Source organism: Armigeres subalbatus, chromosome 2, assembly GCF_024139115.2.
Source record: "Armigeres subalbatus isolate Guangzhou_Male chromosome 2, GZ_Asu_2, whole genome shotgun sequence".
NCBI classification, from domain to species: Eukaryota; Metazoa; Arthropoda; class Insecta; order Diptera; family Culicidae; genus Armigeres; species Armigeres subalbatus.
In genome coordinates this window covers 167,013,291-167,035,502 of record NC_085140.1, presented here as the reverse complement: position 1 = coordinate 167,035,502, position 22,212 = coordinate 167,013,291, and the positions used below count along the sequence as shown (strand labels likewise).

The 22,212-nt window shown below is 40.2% G+C and overlaps 2 protein-coding genes across 3 annotated transcripts in view; both read left to right on the top strand.

Moving 5' to 3' along the window:
• Positions 1-1,592, top strand: part of LOC134211138 (LITAF domain-containing protein-like) — a 34,198-nt gene extending 32,606 nt beyond the window's left edge. For both annotated transcript variants that reach the window (XM_062687778.1, XM_062687777.1), the window contains exons 2-3: positions 299-580; positions 943-1,592. In XM_062687778.1, the coding sequence (XP_062543762.1) occupies positions 300-580; positions 943-1,048 (387 nt within the window). In that variant the 5' untranslated portion in view covers position 299 and the 3' untranslated portion in view covers positions 1,049-1,592. The remainder of the gene's footprint in view (positions 1-298; positions 581-942) is intronic.
• LOC134211135 (sodium- and chloride-dependent neutral and basic amino acid transporter B(0+)-like) overlaps positions 1-22,212 on the top strand; it is a 727,874-nt gene that overhangs the window by 385,727 nt on the left and 319,935 nt on the right.

Here is a 22,212-nt window from a genome sequence, read left to right as displayed (position 1 = left end):
GTTTGCATTGATTAACAAATGTAAATATTTTCTACCTCTTGAATGTCAAAAAGGCACTCACTTGACTGCAACATATTGGGTACAAAATTTGAGATTTGTTGTTTATTCATAGCTTTGTTTGGTTTGAATAAAATTTATTAGAATTCCATTGTCATATGATCGATCCAAGGTGCATTACTTTTTTGTAATGCTTATTTTTTTTTGTCAGTTTGTTACCTGTTTATGCCTAAATACAATGACTATAACTCATATTACAATTAACCTTGCAATTAACTTGTTTCCATTCGTCCACTTCCAGCATGAGTAAAGAAGCCCCACCGTCATATGGCTTCGTGGTTCCGCCGCAATCGGCTCCGCCCAGCTACGCACAAGCCGTGGGAGGCGTCCCACCGGCCAGTCCATTCACGCCCAACGCATCACAGCAAAACCGTGGCCCCACCATCATAACCACAGTGGTCCCGGTTGGACCGGCTTCCACGCACATGATCTGCCCCAGTTGCCATGCCGAGATTGTCTCCCAGACCACAACTTCCCCCGGTCTGATTGCCTACGTTTCCGGATTTTTGATTGCTCTTTTTGGGTAAGTGGCGGGCATCGTACGAGGATAGTAGGGCGGCACAAAAAAGTCAAAATTGGAAGAGTCATGTTGGAAAACTAACAATCTAAACAACAAAAAATATTAATTTCTCAATTGTAAAACATAATTTTGGGAAACAAATATTTTTAGAGCTTGTTTAGTGGAAAATTCTTGCTTGTCTTAATACAAGTAAATGGTTAGTTGAAAGCTCTGTAAAAATACTAAACTATCGTATATGTCAAGATAATAATAATTTTTGTAATACAGATACATTATACTTGTTTTAGGATTAAGCATAATTTATTTTCTTTACTATGTACCATGGACACTCTAATGAGCAATTTAATAATACCATCTCATTACAGCTGCTGGCTGGGATGCTGTCTTATTCCATGCTGCATCGACGAGTGCATGGACGTGCACCACTCGTGTCCCAACTGCAAGGCCTATCTTGGACGACATCGACGATAAGCGACGATAATTCGACGAATATTCAATTCCACACAAACACGCAAATTTATCGAATCTCTGCCACATCTTCTAGAAACTTCATGGTTCACAGTACATGTGCTTGAGAAACGAAATCAGTATAACACATAATCATAACTGATACCGTGTCGCATTAGCTGAAGCGATAGGATGTTGTTTTTTTCTCGAAGCTCTGTCATTCAATTGATTAATAGTTGTGAAAGATGTCTGAACCCGCAGACATCATAGTGGCGATATAGCTCTGAACATACTTCGACTTTTTAACGCATCACAAATAAACCAGTGCATATTATTGCAATCGACCTCAAAAGGCTGGATCAGTTTTCTCGAAGTTTCAATTTAAGAACTATGAATAAGTTCTATAAGTTTATGTTCAATATGTATTGACCTTCCACATATTTTGCGTCCATCACATTGAAACGGTTTTATTTGTAACTACAAAATAGATCTAACTTCGAACAGAAGGCTTAACAATAAGTAGGGACATTGTTTGGGGTATCGCAACAGCTTAACATCACTTTTGATTGATCAGAACAGCTTGGAAGATTAGTGCTAATCAACTTGATTTATACAAAATATACACATACAATTAATAATCGTAGCTGTGTAATTGTTAAACATGTTTGCGGACAGTAACATTAAAATAAACCAAAAATAATTTTGATGTAACTGAGGTGGTTATGATTTGAAATCCGAAAATTTCCCTGATGTATATTAATCATCCGAATAATATTAGTCGAAACTAGTCGAAAGTTAATGCTGTCAAACTTTGTTGAACACTTACACCGAGCTGTAAAAAAAAACTCCATAAAACAGTCATTGGGGAAATGTCACTAACAAAGGGTATTTGAACTTTCTCAACGTTCTAATACTATTTTTTGTTTTTATAAGACGAGGCAGTGTCCTCATTGTTGGATAACAAAAGAATATGTAATTATGAAGGTTCATAACTGTGTTATGTCGATAACATGTACCTATTAAACATCGAGCAATACACTGTTAGACAAAGCTGTAGATGAAACATGAAACTAAAATTCCACCATTCTGGAAATCTGGAATTTACTGCTTCTGGTATCGACATTCCAGATTCTGAAATTCTTAATGCAATGTACATTAAGTTTATCATTATGCTGGGTTCGAGACATTTTTACTAAAAAAATGATACATTTTCCAAACTATAGTTCAATAAGTTGAAATTCGTTGAGCTTTGTGCCCTCAAAAACTTTAAGGATGGCTATTGATTTGATTTAAAAAAGTTTGTTTCTTGCAGATCTTGCTTCATAGATATTTAGAACAAAATATTTTTAATTTTTGATCTACTAAAATATTATCATAAGATACACACTTTTCTTAAATTGAGCCCACAATATTTCGAAACAAAAAGTGGAATGGAACCCAATTTTAACCATTTTTGAGAGGCATTAATACAATTTAAGCGATTTATTTTTGTTTTTTTAAATAAAATCTAAATGTTTACTAAAGCGCATAGTATGCTTCGACCCATCGACCATCGACCAAACTTATTACCGGTCCACCATATAATGGGTGAACCCGATTGGGTGGCTATATGGTGGACCGGTAATAAGTTTAAATCCTCTCCTGATATGCAATGCCGAATATTGTCTGAAATTTTGTTTGGAAACTCACTTTCTTCAATGTGTATTTTGTCCGAGCTTATGATGTTTAATCCAATTTCTTCTTCTTCTTCTTCTTCTTCTTCTTATTGGCATTACATCCCCACACTGGGACAGAACCGCCTCGCAGCTTAGTGTACATTAAGCACTTCCACAGTTATTAACTGCGTGGTTTCTAAGCCAGGTTACCATTTTTGCATTCGTTTATCATGAGGCTAGCACGATGATACTTTTATGCCCAGAGAAGTCGAGACAATTTCCAATCCGAAAATTGCCTAGACCGGCACCGGGAATCGAACCCAACCACCCTCAGTATGGTCTTGCTTTGTAGCCGCGCGTCTTACCGCACGGCTAAGGAGGGCCCCAATTTCTATATTAAGATTTATTCTCCTGCCCAAAAAAAACTCACTCGGGTTCGGGTAATTTTGACCCGAATTTGGCCAATCATCATTCAAAAATTTATGAGCTGATGATTATTTTGGGTATACAAACATGTAAATTTGGCTGAAAATGCCTAAGATATTGGCTAGTTAAATCAGGGTCGATTTGCCTCGATCACCTAAGTATGAGTTTTTCAGACCACTGTAGTAAGGTTATATTTGATATTAGCGGGCTTGGTAGTCATATGGCTACTGCTTCTGCCTCATACGCAGGAGGTCGTGGGTTAAATCCCAGGTCCGTTCCATTCTCCTACTTTGTATCTTTCTCTTTATTTCTCATGTTCTAACAATCGCTAGAACTGGAAATGGACTTCCATACCGTTTCCATTACTATTCCTATACCTTCAACTTGAGTATTCTAACAGTAATCTGCTAGAATCGGAAATGAACTTATATAGCTCGTTTCCTACATCCAATTAGAAATTCCATCAGTTACCTTCTCCTATCTATTACATTGGCAGCTCGTTAACCAAGACGGACCTCTGCCTCTCCAACCTAACCCATAAATTCCAACAAATTCCGCATGAACTCGTGGCAAGTGCAGAGGTATATTCGGCTTGCAGTGGGCGAGTGATTGCATCATCATTTCCTCCCCCTTCCCTACATTGACTTGCATTCTGACGTGGCAGGCGCCAGTATGACCTAACAAATGAGATCACCAGTACTTGTACGTTGAAGATGTGTGCTAGTCCCAAGCAAACATCTGTTGGTTCCCTGTGCAAGAACAGCTGATCTGGTCATAATGGAGTAGCAACTACGAGCAGTCAATCAAGCTCAAGCTCAAGCTCAAGCCACTGTAGTAAGGTTATATTTGATATTACAATTTAACCCTTGAATGCGCAATGTTATTTTTAAACAACAAACCGAAAATACGTTTAATGTTAATGATTTCAATGGTTATTTACGTTAAAAATATATTATTAAAACTCATCATGAGAATGACTCAAAACTTATGATCGGTTCACCATACAGCAAGTGAACCCAAACTTCTGGCCGATGCATAACATGCACTTGAGTAAACATTTTGATTTTCTAAAATAAAACATTTTTTTTTGCCAGGATTTCATCAATGCCTCTCAAAGATGATTAAAATTGGGTTACATTCCACTTTTTAGTTCAAAATGTGGGCTATATTTCGAGAAAAAAAATATTTATTTTTACAATATATTTCAATATTTAAGTAGTTATTAGTTTTTAATTCCTACGAGGCAAGATCTACTCATAATCTTTGTAACAACAACCAAAATCGGATGTAGGTTGGCAAATCTACGGCCAAACAGTAGAAGAATAAGTAGTAGAACGCTAGTGGCGCTGTAGTCATTTAAATTATTTTGCCAAATTATGCTTCAACAAGCTTCAATTGGCTATAATTTATGCATCATGTTGTAGTGCATATTTGGTTTCATCACCAACATCGGTTTGACACTTGTAGTACCGGTACTTTGGCTGCCAGGTCGAAGTAACCTAGATGTTAGTCACGCGAACAGGAACGACATTAGCAATCTTAAGCCCCAAAAGCAATCCAACGGAACGGCGACGAAAAAGGCAAATTTGACAGAAAATATATGGGCTAACTGTCAAATTTTCCGTTTCCGTCGCCGTTCCGTTGTATTGCGTTTGGGGCTTTATACTTTTGAATCAACTGGCCAAACACATTTGCCTATATTTTTCGAGGGTGAGCCCAAACTTTTGGCTGGGAGTGTAGAACCATATTGGCCACCTGTTTTTCAGTCAGTGAACTAACAATGATATTTCTAGATCAGGTTGGTGTCTGAGATATCAAAATCTGAAACTACACATTACACGTCATATACTCACTATTGAGTAAACTTCGATCCAATAAATAAAATAAAAATAGGAGTACAAATATGTAACACGATAATTATTTTTGAATGTGGCGAATGAGGCTTAGCTTTTAAAGCCACGTAAATAAAATAAAATAAATTGATAATTATTTTTGACTAGTTGACCCAGCAGACGTTGTTCTGCATAGTAGGCGTAAATGCGCGTTGTAAACTGCCTATGCGAAATTTCCATACGAATCCTTTTTTTTTTTTTTTTCTTTTTTTTTTTTCTTATTTTTATTTGCTAATTATCTAATACATGCATTCATCTCTTAGACTAGGTGTTCCGTGTTTTCTTAACACTATCATCCTTATTTGCTATGTTACGCTTTTAGTTATTATTAATACATTTCAATTGCCTCTGGCAGTTAGAATTTTTCCTCTGGTTGAATTGAACCATGTAGGAATTACAATGTTTTCAACTTAAACTAAACTTAACCTATTTTATACTAAGGGTACAAGGTTAATCGTTGCAATAGAAGATTGCAACGATTTTTATCTAAAATTGAAAATTATTTTGTTGGACATTTGTTTGCGATGTCTCAATATTAGAAATTCTATGAAGTTCATTGGTACTATACCACGGAGGCAACTTCAGAATCATTTTCAAAATTTTAGTGTGAATCCTCTGGAGTGCCTTCTTTCTGGTATTGCAGCAACTAGCCCGTATTGGCACAGCATACAACATGGCAGGTCTAAAATTTGTTTGTAAATCAAAAGTTTGTTCTTAAGACAAAGTTTTGATTTTCTGTTTATAAGTGGATATAGGCACTTAATATATTTGTTACATTTGGCTTGAAGGCCTTCAATGTGATTTTTAAAGTTAATTTTGATCTAGCAGAAGTCCTAAATATTTAGCTTCGCTGGACCAATTAATTGGAACCCCATTCATAGTGACAATATGTCTGCTAGAAGGTTTCAAATAAGAAGCTCTCGGCTTATGTGGAAAATTATAAGCTGAGTTTTGGAAGCATTCGGGGAAATTTTCCATTTTTGCAAGTAAGTGGAGAAAATACCCAAACTGTTTTGCGATCTACTACAAATGACACGAAGGCTTCGCCCTTTGGCTGAGAGGCCCGTGTCATCTGCAAAAAAAAGATTTTAGACATCCTGGCGGTAAATCAGGTAAGTCAGAAGTAAAAATGTTCTACAATATGGGCCCCAGTATGCTGCCTTTGGGAACACCAGTTCTTACATGTAATCTATCAGATTTCGTATTCTGATAGTTTACCTGCAGTGAGCGATCTGATAAATAATTTTGGATCAGTTTAATGATGTACAGAGGAAAATTAAAATTCATCAATTTTACAATCAAACCTTCATGCCAAACACTGTCAAATGCTTTCTCTTTATCAAGAAGAGCAACTCCAGTCGAATATCCTTCAGATTTGTTGAGCCGAATTAAGTTCGTAACTCTTAATAACTGATGAGTGGTTGAATGCCCATGGCGAAAACCAAATTGCTCATCAGCAAAAATAGAATTGTCATTAATATGAACCATCATTCTATTTAAAATAATCTTTTTAAACAGTTTGCTTATTGAAGAAAGCAAACTGATTGGGCGATAACTAGAAGCCTCAGCTGGATTTTTGTCCGGCTTCAAAATTGGAACAACTTTGGCGTTTTTCCATTTTTCTGGAAAGTAAGCCAATTGAAAACATTTGATAAATAAATTAACCAAAAGGATAAAGAGCTCTCAGGAAGTTTTTGATAAGTATGTAGAAAATACCATCATCACCCAGGGCTTTCATATTTTTAAATTTTCTAGTAATAGATCTCACTTCATCCAAATTGGTTCCCAACGAAGGGTCAAAACATTCTCTTGATTGAGAATGTCTTCGAAACTCCGTGTAACCTGATCCTCAATTGGACTAGTGAGACCTAGACTAAAATTATGGGCTCTCTCGAACTGCTGAGCAAGTTTTTAGCCTTTTCGCCATTTGTTAATACAATTTTATTTCCCTCTTTAAGCGCTGGAATTGGCTTTTCAGGTTTTTAAGAATTTTGTTAATTTCAAAAGGGTTTCGAACTGGGATCAACTTCGAGACATTATTCTCAAAGTTGGTATTTCTCAGAATAGCGAAACGTTTTTTAATTTCATTTGCAAATCTCGCCAAATAACTTTCAACGCGGGATCGCGAGTTCTTTAGTATTGCCTTCTTCTCACATTTTTAAGACGGATCAGTAGCTGAAGATCGTCGTCAATAATAATGGAGTTGAATTTAACTTCACATTTCGGAATTGCAATGCCTCTGGCTTCGACAATTAAATTTGTCAAAGATACGAGAGCATTATCAATATCACTTTTGGTATCGAGAGGAATATCAACATCAAAATTCCTATCGATATACGTTCTATATAAATCCCAATCAGCTCTATGATAATTAAAAGTAGAGCTGATTGGATTATAAATCTTCTTGTGAGATTTCAAATGTCACAGGAAGGTGATCAGAAGTCAAAGTCAGCATGAGTTACCAATTGGCCACACAGCTGACTTGAATCCGTTAAAACTAAATCAATTGTAGAAGGATTTCGACTGGAAGAAAAACAAGTTGGTCCATTGGGATATTGAATAGTATAATATCCCGCAGAACAATCTTCAAATAAAATTTTACCATTGGAATTGCTTTGAGCATTATTCCATGAACGGTGTTTGGCATTGAAGTCACCAATTACGAAGAATTTTGATTTGTTGCGAGTCAGAATTTGAAGATCAGCTTTCAACAAATTCTTTTGCTGCCCATTGCATTGAAAAGGCAAGTAGGCTGCAATGAAGTAAAATTGTCAAAATTTGTTTCAACAGAAACTCCCAAGGTTTCAAAACTTTGGTTTCAAACGAAGAAAATAATTTATGCTTGATACGTCTATTAATGACAACGGCGACCCCACCACAGGCGCTGTCAAGACGATCATTTCTGTAGATAAAATAGTTTGGATCTCTTTTAATGGAAGTCCTGGTTTTAAATACGTTTCAGTTATAATGGCAATATGCACATTATGAACTGAAAGGAAGTTGAATAATTCATCTTCCTTATCCTTTAGAGAGCGGGCATTCCAATTTAGAACTTTCACACAATTATTTGGATCCATTGAAACGGAGTCCGATAACAATTTTTTGTGTGTACTTTATACCAACCTGAACACTGAACAGCTTCAGGAATGGTATTTGCTTTGAACATTGCATCAATCATGTGATGCAATTGTTCAGTTAAAAAATCAAAATCGGAAGCAGTCATGCCACCTGAATCAACAACATGACCGTTATTTTCCGTTGGGACATGGGTATAAACCTCATTTTGAGAAGAGAAATTTTGTCTACCAGCAGCGATGTTTGCATACGTAGGTACATTCGAAAAATTGGAATTTACTGAAGTGCTTGCTACCCGTTGACGAGCAGCAAAATTTGTTTGTGAATTGTGGTGGGTATGAATTGCTCGACCAGTAATTGGTTTCGAAATTTGAGCGTTTGAAAATTTCTACCCGTCGAATCTGGGATCCGATTGGAATTTCCGTCATCAATTTTGCACGGGAATTCAAAACTTTTTGCGTGAAGGGCATTCCCAGAAATTGGATTTATGATTGCCCCACAGTTTGCGCATAAATTTATTGGAATCTTCTCTCACAGGACATGCGTCCTTGGCGTGAGAGGTTCCACCACAAATCATGCATTTAGCATCCATGTGACAATGTTTGGTTCCATGACCCCACTTTTGGCACTTACGGCACTGGGTAGGGTTTTGGAAATTTCCCCAGGCCTGCGGAAATGTTCCCATGTAACACGGACATGAGACATAATACAGGCCTTTTCCAAACTTTTCGTATTATTTAGGTAACTTTTGTTAAAATGAACTAAATAAAATTCTTGAAAATGCCCTCTGGGAAGTACCAGAGTGGGATTTCTTTTCATCTTAATTAGTTGGACTGGTGAAAATCCAAGTAATTGAGAAATTTCAATTTTAATCTCATCCAGTGATTTGTCATCACTGGGGAGACCTTTCAAGACGACTTTGAACAATCGCTCAGTTTTGTCGTCGTATGTGAAGAATTTATGGCGCTTCTCAGTTAAATAGTGAAGAAGATGTTTGCGATCGTCAAAGGATCTCGGCAAAACGCGGCAGTCACCCTTCCTAGCAATCTGAAATGAAACCTTGATCCCCTGAAGGTTGCTCAAAATCTCATTCCGGAAGCCAGAAAACTCGGCAACAGATACCACAATTGGCGGAATCCTTTGCTTTTTCGCATGAATCGAATCACCTGGGCTAGAGGTAGATTCGATTTGCTCAATTTCATCATTAATCAAATCGAACTGATTGCTCAGTTCGATTGGAGAAGAATTATTTCCGATATTAGAGTTAGAAGGAATATCTGAATTCTCCAGCTTCCTTCTATTTTTCCGCGCTTGGGCAGGACGGTCTTGAAACCTTGTTTCTTTGAAGGAAGTGGAGAATTCAGAGACTCCCCTTCCTCTTGTTTTTGTTAATACTCATTGCTGAGCGTGGAGACGTGACCTTCTAAGAGGTTTTTCCCAGAACGGTGTCCCTGCAGGATTACCACCGCTGGTCGGAATTTTACTTCCGCAAACGGGTCAACGTAAAACGAAGGCACAGGTCCTTGCAAAGATCGTAACAGGATCAGTGGGTACAAATAGCGCTAAGAAGCACCGTTGAAATTAAAATAGCTTCGGGTAGTATTAAAACTTCCTTCCGCAAAGAGAAAGAACCGCATAGTACGAAAGCACGATGCGGTCTCTTCCATCTGAATCCTAATTTTAGTTTTCATGATTTACTCGACTTTTCTTGTCACTTTCACATGAGGAAATATCATATAAACCCGTCGGAAACGATAACCAACATACCTGCTGAAGAAATGGAGAAAATCTATCCAGCCGTTTTTGAGTTATGCGGATACGAACACAGACCATTTCATTTTTATATATATAGATTAATAATGAATCGCCTGCTTTGAGCGTGCTTACAGCGGCACACTAGGAGTTAACTTTCTGAAATCAGTATGGCGAAAGGCATCTAAGGTTCGATTTCTCAAAATTAAGCACTTTCATCAAAAAAATATTTGGTAGGCATGGTAGCGGACACCTTCCTACATAATCGGTACCAAATAGTTTTTCATGAAAAGTTTCTTATATTGAGAAAACCCGCGTTAGATGACTTTCGCCATACATATCTGGCAGTTAACTCTTGCTGGCTGCGAAATGGTGAGTTGACATCTGGGAAGGAGCGACCTGCACAGCTCTGGTCCTCTGGCTCAATCTCACGCTTCCACAGGTCTTCCGATGACAATCGACCGCCAGCTAAGGGTTTTGTACTTAGCTGGTAGTGAAGCTCTGGGCACTGTTGTCCTTCTGACATCAGCTAGAGTGAGTGGGTGCGACCAAGGGACCATTGTCCCTAGCCCCTAATCCCAAGGCGTTAAGCGACCCGTGCCAAGGGAATGCATGGCCAGGGTAGAATTAATGAGCTAGGCCTTTAACGGAGCCTGTGGGGTACCTGGACACCCTCCACAGTAATTGTCCCTTACCACGTCATGCTGGGCTCTGACGTGGTGGGCATCTTTCCCGAGCAACTCGTGGGACCAAAATGTAAAACCAAGTCAATTCTTCAATTAGTGATAGTAGTGTAGGCGACAACCTCTTCGCAAGAGGTGTGTTGTTAAGGTCTCCGCCTAGGAGGCCATAGGCAATAGTCGGCAGCTCGGTGCGCAGCGCTAGCGTGGGTCATAACCTTCTCCTCGGCTACGCCGATAAAGGTTATGGCCGGCCCATGGCTTGTGGGGAAGCATAATATCAGTAAGGACCTCAAGAGGAGCTTGCTGAAACTTCGAAAGTCGATGTTGGACGCCAAGCTGGAGAGAGCGGTCAGGACGGCCAAATGTAAACCCGTGAAATCCGTGGAGTCGAGGTCTACCCAGACTGAGGCCCAAGGATTCGCGTACTCGGGCAGGGTCGATTCGACCGAGAGCGTGCCGGCGAAGACGGTGGTACCAAAGTCTACCCAGACTGAGGCTCAAGTATTCGCGGGCACGTCGGGGGTGGCTGCTCCAACGGAGCAGACACAAAATCGGGGGAGACAGTCTCCAGGGGATGAGCTCCCTGGGGGCCGCTCCAAAATGTTACTACCCCGAACAAGGGTAGTGGGGCTGGGAAGCTGAACCCCGGCCAGGTACCTCCAAAACCGGGAGAGGAAGGACCTGGAAAGTTCCGTCCACCCAGAAACGACGGTGGTAAAGAGTTACGGCAGGCTGAGAGCTCTCAGCCGCACCAGACCAGGGAAATAGAGGGGGATGACGCCTCCTGGTCCCTGGTCAAGAACAAGAGGAAACCGAAGACGTCAAGGGCCGAAAAGAAGGCCCAGGAGAATGAGGGTAGCAAGAAGTCTAGGGTAGGCGCCAATCGCTCCAGAAGCGATGCCTTAGTCATCAAAACGGATGAGGCTAAGTACTCGGACGTCTTGAAGGCGATGAGGGTGACGTCAAGCTCAGTGAACTCGGCGCCGTCGTACGTCGAATAAGACGTACCCGGATGGGCGAGATGATCCTCGAGCTGAATCGGGGCGTCTCGCAAAAGGGCACCGCCTACAAGAAGTTGGCGGAGCTTCCTCCTAGGCGAGACGGTCAAGGTGAGGGCACTCACGACGGAGGTGAATCTAAGGGTTAAAGACCTGGACGAGATCACCGAATATACGGTATCCAGTATTTTGCGCTCGGTAATGGTGGCGTGAGATCCTCTTGATTTGACATTCAAGAGGTAGAAAAAATTGGATCTCATCTAGTTAGCCAGAACTCAATTGATAATTATACAAAATAGACAAATGTCAACTACTTTCATACTGCAAAAAACAGAAACATATTTTCATGATTTTATATTTATTCAAACTGTATTTTGTTATTTTTTCTACTTTTATATTTTTAGGTGATGGAACTTAGGAGATGGAAATGGTCATCATTTTGAGAATTATCTTAAAAATAATTGAAGGAACCAATAGAGCATAGAAGGTCAAACCCACAGAACTATTTTTTACTACAGTTCAATGTCTTCACTTCTCCTCAATTTCCAAGCTATCGGTTAAACTGTGTTTAACGCCCAAGCTTTGATTATCTATATGCTCAAAGAGCATAGTATCTATTCTCATTGCTATATGATTAAACGTTGTTCATGGACTATGTGGAGGAAGCGGTTTGAAATACACTGGTTTAGTACAGCGCATCAGTTTAGATCCATCCCAAGTAACCAAAAGTTCCTTTTAAAGTACGTTTTAACTTAATCAGCTTCACTGAGCTGCTTGAGCTTGAAACATACTCTTAAAGGAACTTTTGGTTACTTGGGATGTTTTCATATAAGTTAAATATATACTTGAAAATATTCTCGTAGGACCTAAAATTGCTTTCTAAATGATGATGATTTTGATATTAAGTCGTGAAGGTTCAGAATTAGAGCTCTGGATATTCAATATGTGTTTCGTTTCGAGTGCGATTATTTTTGAACAGATTCTTCATGAACAAATTAGACATTTAGAAAGAAGTAAACATGAGGCCAGTCGTTAAGGATTGATAGCCTGTAGATACTTTATCTGAGCATAACAATCAGCAAATATTCTGTTGATAGGTGTGTCATCGAACAATCGTAAAAGTGCTGCAGGAGAGTTTTCGGTGGGGTGGTCCTAAATAAAAAATATTGTGTTACTTTTTAGGTTGTTTATTCGCTGGTTACGAGTATGTTAACATCACTGCGATGATGAGGCGGTAATGTGCAGCGGTCAATCCATGGTTCGGTAACTGGGGGATTCCGCTGACCGGTAGCGTTGGTGGCGTCTGAATAGCGGGTCAAATAGGTCTGAATAGCGGGTCGACGACAGCCGGGTGTGTCTTAATCTGACACGGAGACGGTGGCGTGCTGGGACAGTTTTTGCGACGGTGGATTGGTGGCTGAACGAAGAATAATGACAGTGTGAAATGGCGTTGGAGGGCAGGAGTGAGCTTGGTAGCTGCGGAATGGCAGCACGCTGACGGTCTAAGCACGGCGATGACTTGCAGGAGACAGCTCAGCAGTCGCGGAATCGCAACTCGATGGAATCACTGCACTCGGAAAACGACGATGATTTGCAGGTATCAACTTCACCGTGGCGGAATGGCGGCTTGACGACCGATTCGGATAACGGCGTGAGCTGGCAAAAACTTTTGCGACTGCGGAATGGCGGACTGCCGAGCGACTGGTCGAATGATCTACAATCGCGTTGGTTGCTTTGATCAGGGCGTAACTATATTTCCCGATGAACCGTGGCTTTGGGCGCGAAGCTAAATAGCGGAGCAGAATGGATACATTTGCGTGCGTTTTGACAGTTTTCCATGGCAAAACTGTCAAAACGCACCAAACTATCCATTCTGCTAACTCTTAACTCTCCGAAAACAGTTTAGTTTTTTCTTTTGCGTAGATTTTTAGAATCGAAGCTACAAGGCAGTGATCCGAGTCAATGTTCTCTCTGAAAGACCTACACCTAAAACCTCCCTGAAATGTCGTCCGTCGATCAGCACGTGGTCTATCTGTGAGCAAGTGTTTTTGACGTAGGACTTTACTGCCGTAATACGCATACTTGTCCCATGTTTGCTGGGATTCCCTATATACATGGGACAGTTATGCGTATAACGGCAGTTTAGTCTCTCTTTACTATACCGGGTGTCATTTCAAAATTTCCTAATCAACCGCGTTACCCTGCGTTGAACAATTTTGAACGTTAATAGCGTTCGTCTTAGTAAACGTTTTTCTACGGTAAGCTCCTCAAGCAACATATTTCAAGTATGACTTTGATGTCCATTAGGGTGGTTCAAAAAATCGATTTTGCTCCACAGTGCTCATTTGATTCTTTACCATGTTCTGAGTGTCCTCTGAAAATTTGAGCTCATTTGGATTAAAACTGATTTGCTTTAAGCCGTTTCAAGTTTGCATGCAAATTAGTATGGGAAATTTATTTTTCATTATACTGTTAATGACGTTTCCCCATTAAGCGCAGGTTAAAGAAAACCTACATAGCTAAAGGGATACTCAACAGCTTTTACTCAGTGAAAACCGCATCTCAATTAATCGTTCCAATAATGAGTAATCGATTTTAAAACAGGTTGCGAATCTTTGGTCATGATCGTTAAACTTCTTTCACTGAAATGTGCAGTGCAACATAGTAGCCTGAATTTGTGTGTGCTATCTTTCGCGCCACGAGTAGCAATGTTGCCTGTTGATGAGTTATGCAATTAGCTCCAGAAAACCACGGTTTAGATTAAATTCGATTACTAATTATTGGAACGATTAATAAGGACGCGGTTTTCACTGAGTGAAAGCTGTTGAGTATTCCTTTCAGCTATGTAGGTTTTCTTTTAACATGCGCTTGATGGGGAAGCGTTATTAACAGTATAATGAAAAAATAAATTTCCCCATACTAATTTGCATGCAAACTTGCAACGGCTTGTGCTAAATCAGTTTTAATCCAAATGAGCTCAAATTTTCAGAGGACACTCAGAACATGGTAAAGAATTAGATGAGCACTGTGGAGCAAAATCGATTTTTTGAACCACCCTAGTCCATGCTTCATACGATTTTCGGGTCTTGTTTCACTTGTTTCGATAGGCATAATAACTGTTTTCTTTAAAACCCATTGATTTTACCTTACTTGGTAACTGTAGAAATTTCGAAAGGCTACCTTACCAATGTTGCGCTACCTGCTTCGTGTTGAAAAGACTGCCTTAAGAACTGTGAAATGAGGTCCATTTGATTTTATTTTCAAGTCCTGGGAACTTTGATGTCGATATGGTCCAATGGAACTTATAGTCGATATCCCGATGTACATAAAAATTCTACCACAATTTTATCGCACCGTTAGAGATTTTTAGCGATCAGGGAACGAACGATCAGGGCATTACAACACAAGAAGTGGTTGAGTTTTTTAGACATTTATTTATTTATCATCAGACTAAGGCCGGAGTGGCCTGTGCTGCACATAAAGACTTCTCCATTCAGCTCGGTTCAAGGCTGCACTTCGCCAACCACGCAGTCTGCGGAGGGTCCGCAAGTCGTCCTCCACCTGATCGATCCACCTTGCCCGCTGTGCACCTCGCCTTCTTGTTCCCGTCGGATCGTTGTCGAGAACCATTTTCACCGGATTACTGTCCGACATTCTGGCTACGTGCCCGGCCCACCGCAGTCTTCCGATTTTCGCGGTGTGAACGATGGATGGTTCTCCCAACAGCTGATGCAACTCGTGGTTCATTCGCCTCCTCCACGTACCGTCCGCCATCTGCACCCCACCATAGATGGTACGCAACACTTTCCTTTCGAAAACTCCCAGTGCGCGTTGGTCCTCCACGAGCATCGTCCAGATCTCGTGTCCGTAGAGAACTACCGGTCTAATAAACGTTAGATAGTCAGTTTAGTACGGGGGCGAACTCTATTCGATCGGAGCGTTTTGCGAAGTCCAAAGTACGTACGATTTCCTGCCATAATGCGTCTCCGAATTTCTCTGCTGGTATCGTTATCGGCGGTCACCAGTGAGCCCAAGTACACGAATTCTTCAACCACCTCGATTTCGTCACCACCGATAGAAACTCGTGGTGGGTGGCTTACATTGACCTCTCTTGAGCCTCTTCCTATCATGTACTTCGTATTCGACGTGTTGATGACTAGTCAATCCGTTTAGCTTCGCTTTTCAGTCTGATGTAGGTTTCCATCTCATCCCCTTACGTGCCATGATATCAATGTCGTCGGCGAAGCCAAATAACTGGACGGACTTCGTGAAAATCGTACCACTCGTGTTAATCCCTGCCCTTCGTATTACTCCCTCCAAAGCGATGTTGAATAGCAGACACGAAAGACCATCACCTTGCCGTAACCCTCTACGGGTTTCGAAGGGACTCGAGAATGCCCCTGAAACTCGAACTACGCACATCACCCGATCCATCGTCGCCTTGATCAACCGTATCAGTTTATCCGGAAATCCGTTTTCGTGCATTAGCTGCCATAGCTGGTCCCGATCGATTGTATCATATGCGGCTTTGAAGTCGATAAATAGATGATGTGTGGGCACGTTGTATTAGCGGCATTTCTGCAATACCTGACGTATGGCGAACACCTGGTCTGTGGTAGAGCGTTCACCCATAAATCCCGCCTGGTACTCTCTTGCAATTGGTGTTAGTCGATGGCATAAAATTTGGGAGAGTACCTTGTAGGCGGCGTTCAGCAATGTGATTGCGCGGTAGTTGCTACAATCCAGCTCATCGCTCTTTTGTAGATGGGACACGACACCTTCCATCCACTCCTGCGGCAGAACCTTATCCTCCCAAACCTTGGTAATCACCCAGTGCAGTGCTCTTGCCAGTGCCTCACCACCGTGTTTAAACAGCTCTCCTGGTAGTTGGTCAACTCCAGGGGCTTTGTTGTTTTCAGCCGGCCGATCTCCTCCTGGATTTCCTGGAGATTCGGAGCCGGAAGTCGCATGTCCTGCGCGCGTGCTCCTAGGTTCATTACCATACCGCCACCGTTGTCTGCCATATCGCCATTCAGGTGCTCTTCGTAGTGCTGCCGCCACCTTTGGATCACCTCACGCTCGTTCGTAAGAAGGTTCCCGTTTATGTCCTTACACATATCGGGCTGTGGCACATGGCCCTTACGTGAACGGTTCAACTTCTCATAGAACTTTCGTGCGTTATTAGCGCGGTACAGTTCCTCCGTCTCTTCACGGTCTCGATCTCCCTGCTGGCGCTTTTTCCTCCGGAAAATCGAGTTTTTTAGACATGGTACCAGATCGATGTTCACCCCGCCTGTCGCTCCTCACTTTGGTGGTTGCTGGGATCGTTTTCAAGCCGTCAAAAAGATCATAAACGTGTTCGACTCTTCCCGTTTACCTTCAGATGAGATCCTGTGGTCTTACAATCTTCCTTCTCATCCATTTGAATCATTATATGATTTTTATGTGTTATTCATGGTTAGAAGTACTGCGCTTACTTCCTTCGCATCAATGATGGTTCCGATTAATTAGTCAAAGTTTGACTTATTTGTCAATAACTTGTTCTTGAGGCAGAAATCCAAAATGTATGGTGGACTTTAGCGTGATGATTGTTTGAAGACTAATATTCACCGTCAGAACTCTAGTTACACTTTATTCATCAAATACAGTCGAACCTCCATGAGTCGATGTTCTATGACTCGATATCGACTCATGGAAGCAAATTATTCCATACTAAAAATATTTTCTGGGTTACTGTGATGGTCCCTCCAAAGAGCTTTCCAAGGATTTTCTATTCTACATCTCGATATTTCTATGAGTCGATGGTCCTTCAATATCGACTCATGGAGGTTTGACTATTACTGACAGTCTATTTCAACGATTTTGAAAGTACACCCAGGTTTTTTTTTACACGGTTGGAATTCGTTAATTTCTCGGTTAACCTAAACTTTCACAGCTTTTTAAATACCCCCTGAAATTTCTTTGATTTTTTGAGATTTTTTTCGTGGGGTTAACTCATTGTTTCATTCACGCTGAAGGTCCTAAACGACTAAAACTAAACCGTGTAAAAAAAAACCTGGGTGTAACTATTACTAGCGATTAAACTTCGTAGCTAGTGGAGTTCTAACAACGAATTGATACACACATTTGTGGAAAAAATGCAGTGCTACAAGTCTACTTTATAACCCATTCTAAAATTGTGCTCCTATGATGAGTTATTAGCACTCTAACTCTAACTAAAATCTAACGAAATGGTTAGAATTCCTTCTTCACATATATGTAACATGTTCACGTGGGTTGGGATAAGGGAGACGTTTGTTCCAATCCCATGAGACCATAAATAGAAAATCTGCTGTTTTTGGTGTGAAGCGACATCGCCATCGAACTTCATTTATATGACGCTGCTACCCTGCCACCGCCGATCACTTTTAATTGAACCATTTCGATGCCTTGCTCCTTTCAATGAAAACAACACAACTCGAATCATTTAGCTGTCAATCACATTTACATGAATATTTCAATACAGTATTCGCTTTGCAGAATCGTTCCCATAAATGATTGTTTTTAATAATTCAGTATTTTGCATTGCCCATAAACATGCTCAAACGCGTTCCTGCCCACCAGCAAACGATTACGGTGCAACTCACCGGTCGGATTATGGTCTTCATATCGCAGTATTAAATGCAGGTGACAAAGCAATGACTACGACCAAGCTACCACAACGGTTAGTGTTTTACATCTCGTTGATAGTGGTTATGAGTAGAAGTGTCGATTGTGCCACCGAGACCAATAACGATTACGAGCGAAATGTGTTAAAATTGATATTCGACTTTATCGTCAACTATAAACGATTGAAATTCGGCATAGTTTTTACGTGTACCGAGGAGCGGCCGTACACGTTTTACGATGTGACAAAACGATTGATGGGTGGGAACGTGAGCCTCCGACCGATTAACATCGACGATTATCGTGTCACAGGAGACGAAATTACCACCGGTGGCAATGATCCGAGTGATGGTAAATATGCGATGCTGATGCGGGAACTGATAGCTCATCATCAATTTGTGCTGGTGGATTTAGAGTGTCGTGATTCGGACATGGTACTGGAGCAGGCAAGTCGCGGTTATTAGTCTCAATGTTATTGATTACTGATATTTCAATTATAGATGAAGATAATTTTGATAGGGTAATACCATTTTGAATAATCATTACCTAAGTAAGACGTTTAAAAAAAATCTTTAATAAAGGAATAGGTAGACCAAAGGCTGTTTTTATGGGGAGGGTCAATCTCATACAACATTTTTAATGGCAAACTTTTCTGTGCAGTATTTAGGCGAAGGGCTCAGCATATTTTGTAACTCGAAAAAAAATGCTTTCAACAGGGATAAGGGACGTTCCAATATTCCTATATATCAATGTTTGATTCGACATGATATCACCAATGCATCGAATGAACATGTCATCATATAAAACATTAGAGTGGTACAAATACCCGGGGGGAAAAGTTGGAAAAATGAACACATATTGAACCATTTTTTCCACCAATAAATATTGTTTTCGCTAGTCTTTCTTTGAAAAAAAAGCATTTAAAATTCATGTGTTCCAAAATAGTGCAGGTAAAATGAACGCTTGTAAAATAACCTGATTAATCCACCTAGCAGTGATGGTGCCTTTCTCGTACATTATAAAAATAGTATTTTGGTCATTACTCTTGAGCCCATAGTCCGATCTGGCCAATTTTCAATAGCAAACAATGGGAGAGTATTATGCGTCGAATGCAACTTGTTGCGAGTAAATCAGTTAAAGATAAATGCCTGAAAAAGAGTGTTTTTGAATGCAACTTGTTGCGAGTAAATCAGTTAAGGATAAATGCCTGAAAAAGAGTGAGTTTTTACCCAATTTTTCTATAAAAAGTGGTTTTTGGCCATAACTCCCGAGCCCATAGTCCGATCCGACCAATTTTCAATAGGAAATAATGCTAGAGTATCCTGCGTCGAATGCAACTTGTTGCGAGTAAATCGGTTAAGGATAAGTGCCTGGAAAATGAGTGACATTTTTTACTCATTTTTTCTTAAAAAAGGTGGTATTTTGGCCATAACTTTCGAGCCATAGTCCGATCTGACCATTTTTCTATAGGAAACAATGGTAGAGTATCCTGCGTCGAATGCAACTTGTTGCGAGTAAATCGGTTAAGGATAAGTACCTGAAAAATGAGTGACATTTTTTTTGGGTGGGTGCGCACAGACACACACACATACACACACACACATACACACACACACAGACATCACCTCAATTCGTCGAACTGAGTCGATTGGTATATAACACTATGGGTCTCCGGGCCTCCTATAAAAAGTTCATTTTTGTATACGAGAAAGGCAAAAAAATTTCAATTTTTCATCTGAAGTGCCTTAAAAATGATCACTGAAGATAATGAAAGCCTGGTACATTTTTTGAAAAGTCCTAGATGAATAAAATGATGAATTAAAAAACGTTTTAGAACATCAGTTATTTTGAAAGTAAATTTAGTTATTCAAAGTGTATCATTTGATATTGTTTGTTTCTTGTACCTTCGCTCTACAATTGAAAACCTTTATCATAAACTAATCCACCGGCAGACGTTGTCCTGCATAGTAGGCGAATATGCGCGTTGTGAACTGCCCATGCGAAATATTCATACGAATCTTAATTCTAGTTTTTTACGATTTACTAAACCCTAGGGTAGCGAACCCAGAAATCGCCCAGTTTACATGTTAATATTAAAAACCAGGCCATAAATCATAAATTATGATGGAATTTATTTAACAGGTCTGTTTTCATTTTCTGATTATACTTCTTTTGCACATTGCAACGTGGAAAAGCATAAAAATTACTAAAAATTGGCTGAAAATGCGAATTTGGTAATTCCTTAATTTCAACCTAATTTCGACCCCCTCAAACCCAATTTTCGCCCATAGTTGGGACCAGTTTTCGCCCACTAATAAATATCAGCTATAAACGTATAATAATACTAAATATTCATGATTATTTGAATAAAATGAGACACACGCTTATGTTAAATTATTTTTATTGTACAAATATTTAATTTCCGTATAAAATTCAGCTTAATGTTTCATTTTTTCTTAGAAGGCACAGTTTTTTTTTTCTTCAAAGCCTCTTCTCTTCTTGCTGCTTCTTTTTAAGTTCATTTGCTATCTTTCGCTCTTCTCGCACCTTTTTCCTGTTTTCCTTCTCTTCCTCTAGACATTTCTTCTCTTGCTCTTTTCTGGAAAACTCCTCAATGAACTCATCTGATGTCAAGACATGATACCGTTTTGATTTGTACTCCCGTTGAGTTCCACGTTCTAGAATAGGAAGCGGCGCCAAATACTCCTTCAAAGTTGGCGGTATTTTGGACATATCAATGCCCTCCACATTTATTATAGGAGCATGTAATGTTGATAAATTGTTGTTAATGATGATTTCGGTCTCGATTTCGGTATTTTCTTCTTCAAAATTTTCAATAGCTTCAATAGTTTCTGGTACAGTTTCCTCCATATCGCGGACAATTTCAAAAAGCGCTTCTTCCTCGGCGTTATCGAGTACGATGAAATCTCCTCTAAACTTTTTGGCTCGCTTTGGTCCAATAATTGCTTCGTATTGCTCAAGTGCCCGTTTTGCATGTTCCAAGTCTGTCGTCGTATTCAGCTCCCCACATGCCTGATCGTCCGCCTCTATTACATCATCTTCTTCTGCCTCTGCCGATACGGTCATACATTTCGAATAATCGATGGCACTGTGATTCCAAGGAAAGAGACCCGAAGCTCTGAAGCCGCTTTTAATGCTCGTCGGTGTCAAAGAATGGCGCAAACAGTCTTGAAGAACAACTGTGAAATCCGGCAATGTTACTCAACGAAGCGGATTATCTATACGGAACCTCTCTACTGCCCTTGGCCAACCTTTCTTTAGTGGCTTGAACGCCGTTACATCGGCTGGTTGCATAATTCTGGTCACATCCGTATAAAGAGCTATGAGGATAACTCCCATATCACGGCACATGTTAGAGAATTCCAGATTAACTTGGCTGCTATGTCCATCAACGATAGAAAAGACTGGCTTCTAAACTTGCTTTTCTGGAGATACGAGCTCAAAACATTTCGGGTGTAATCGCGAAATACTACTGTTATCATCCATCCGTTGTCCGACTTGGCGATACTCCAGGAAGATGGGACGGACTTGGCAACATCTTGCGGAATACTGTTACACCCAATATTTTTTATATGGTTAATATTCTTTAATTTCCCAGTTAACCTGATTTTTCACAGCTTTTTAAATACCTGAAATACCTTTTAAATGATCTGAATTTTCTTTGATTTTTGTGATTTTTTTCATGAGGGTAACTCATAGTTTCATCAACGCTGAAGGTTGTAATCAACTAAAACCCACCCGTGTAAAAAAAGAACCGGGTGTATAGGGGTACATGATACAAGGGGGTACAGTTTCACCTGCCGCGTTGAAAGAGAACATAACAGTTACGTTCAATTTACTGCTGTTTCGTTCCACATCATAACGGTTCGGCTTCCTCGTAGTGCTAATACGGCTTTGGATTTTGGATTCAGTTGAAAACTGGTTTCATCTCCGCTGAATACTCTTCGTGGATCGTCCAGTATACGCATCAAGTCTTTTTCAGCTAAATAAGCTTCCACTTTATGGAACCAGGATCTGATATTATCCGGTGAAACCTTCGCA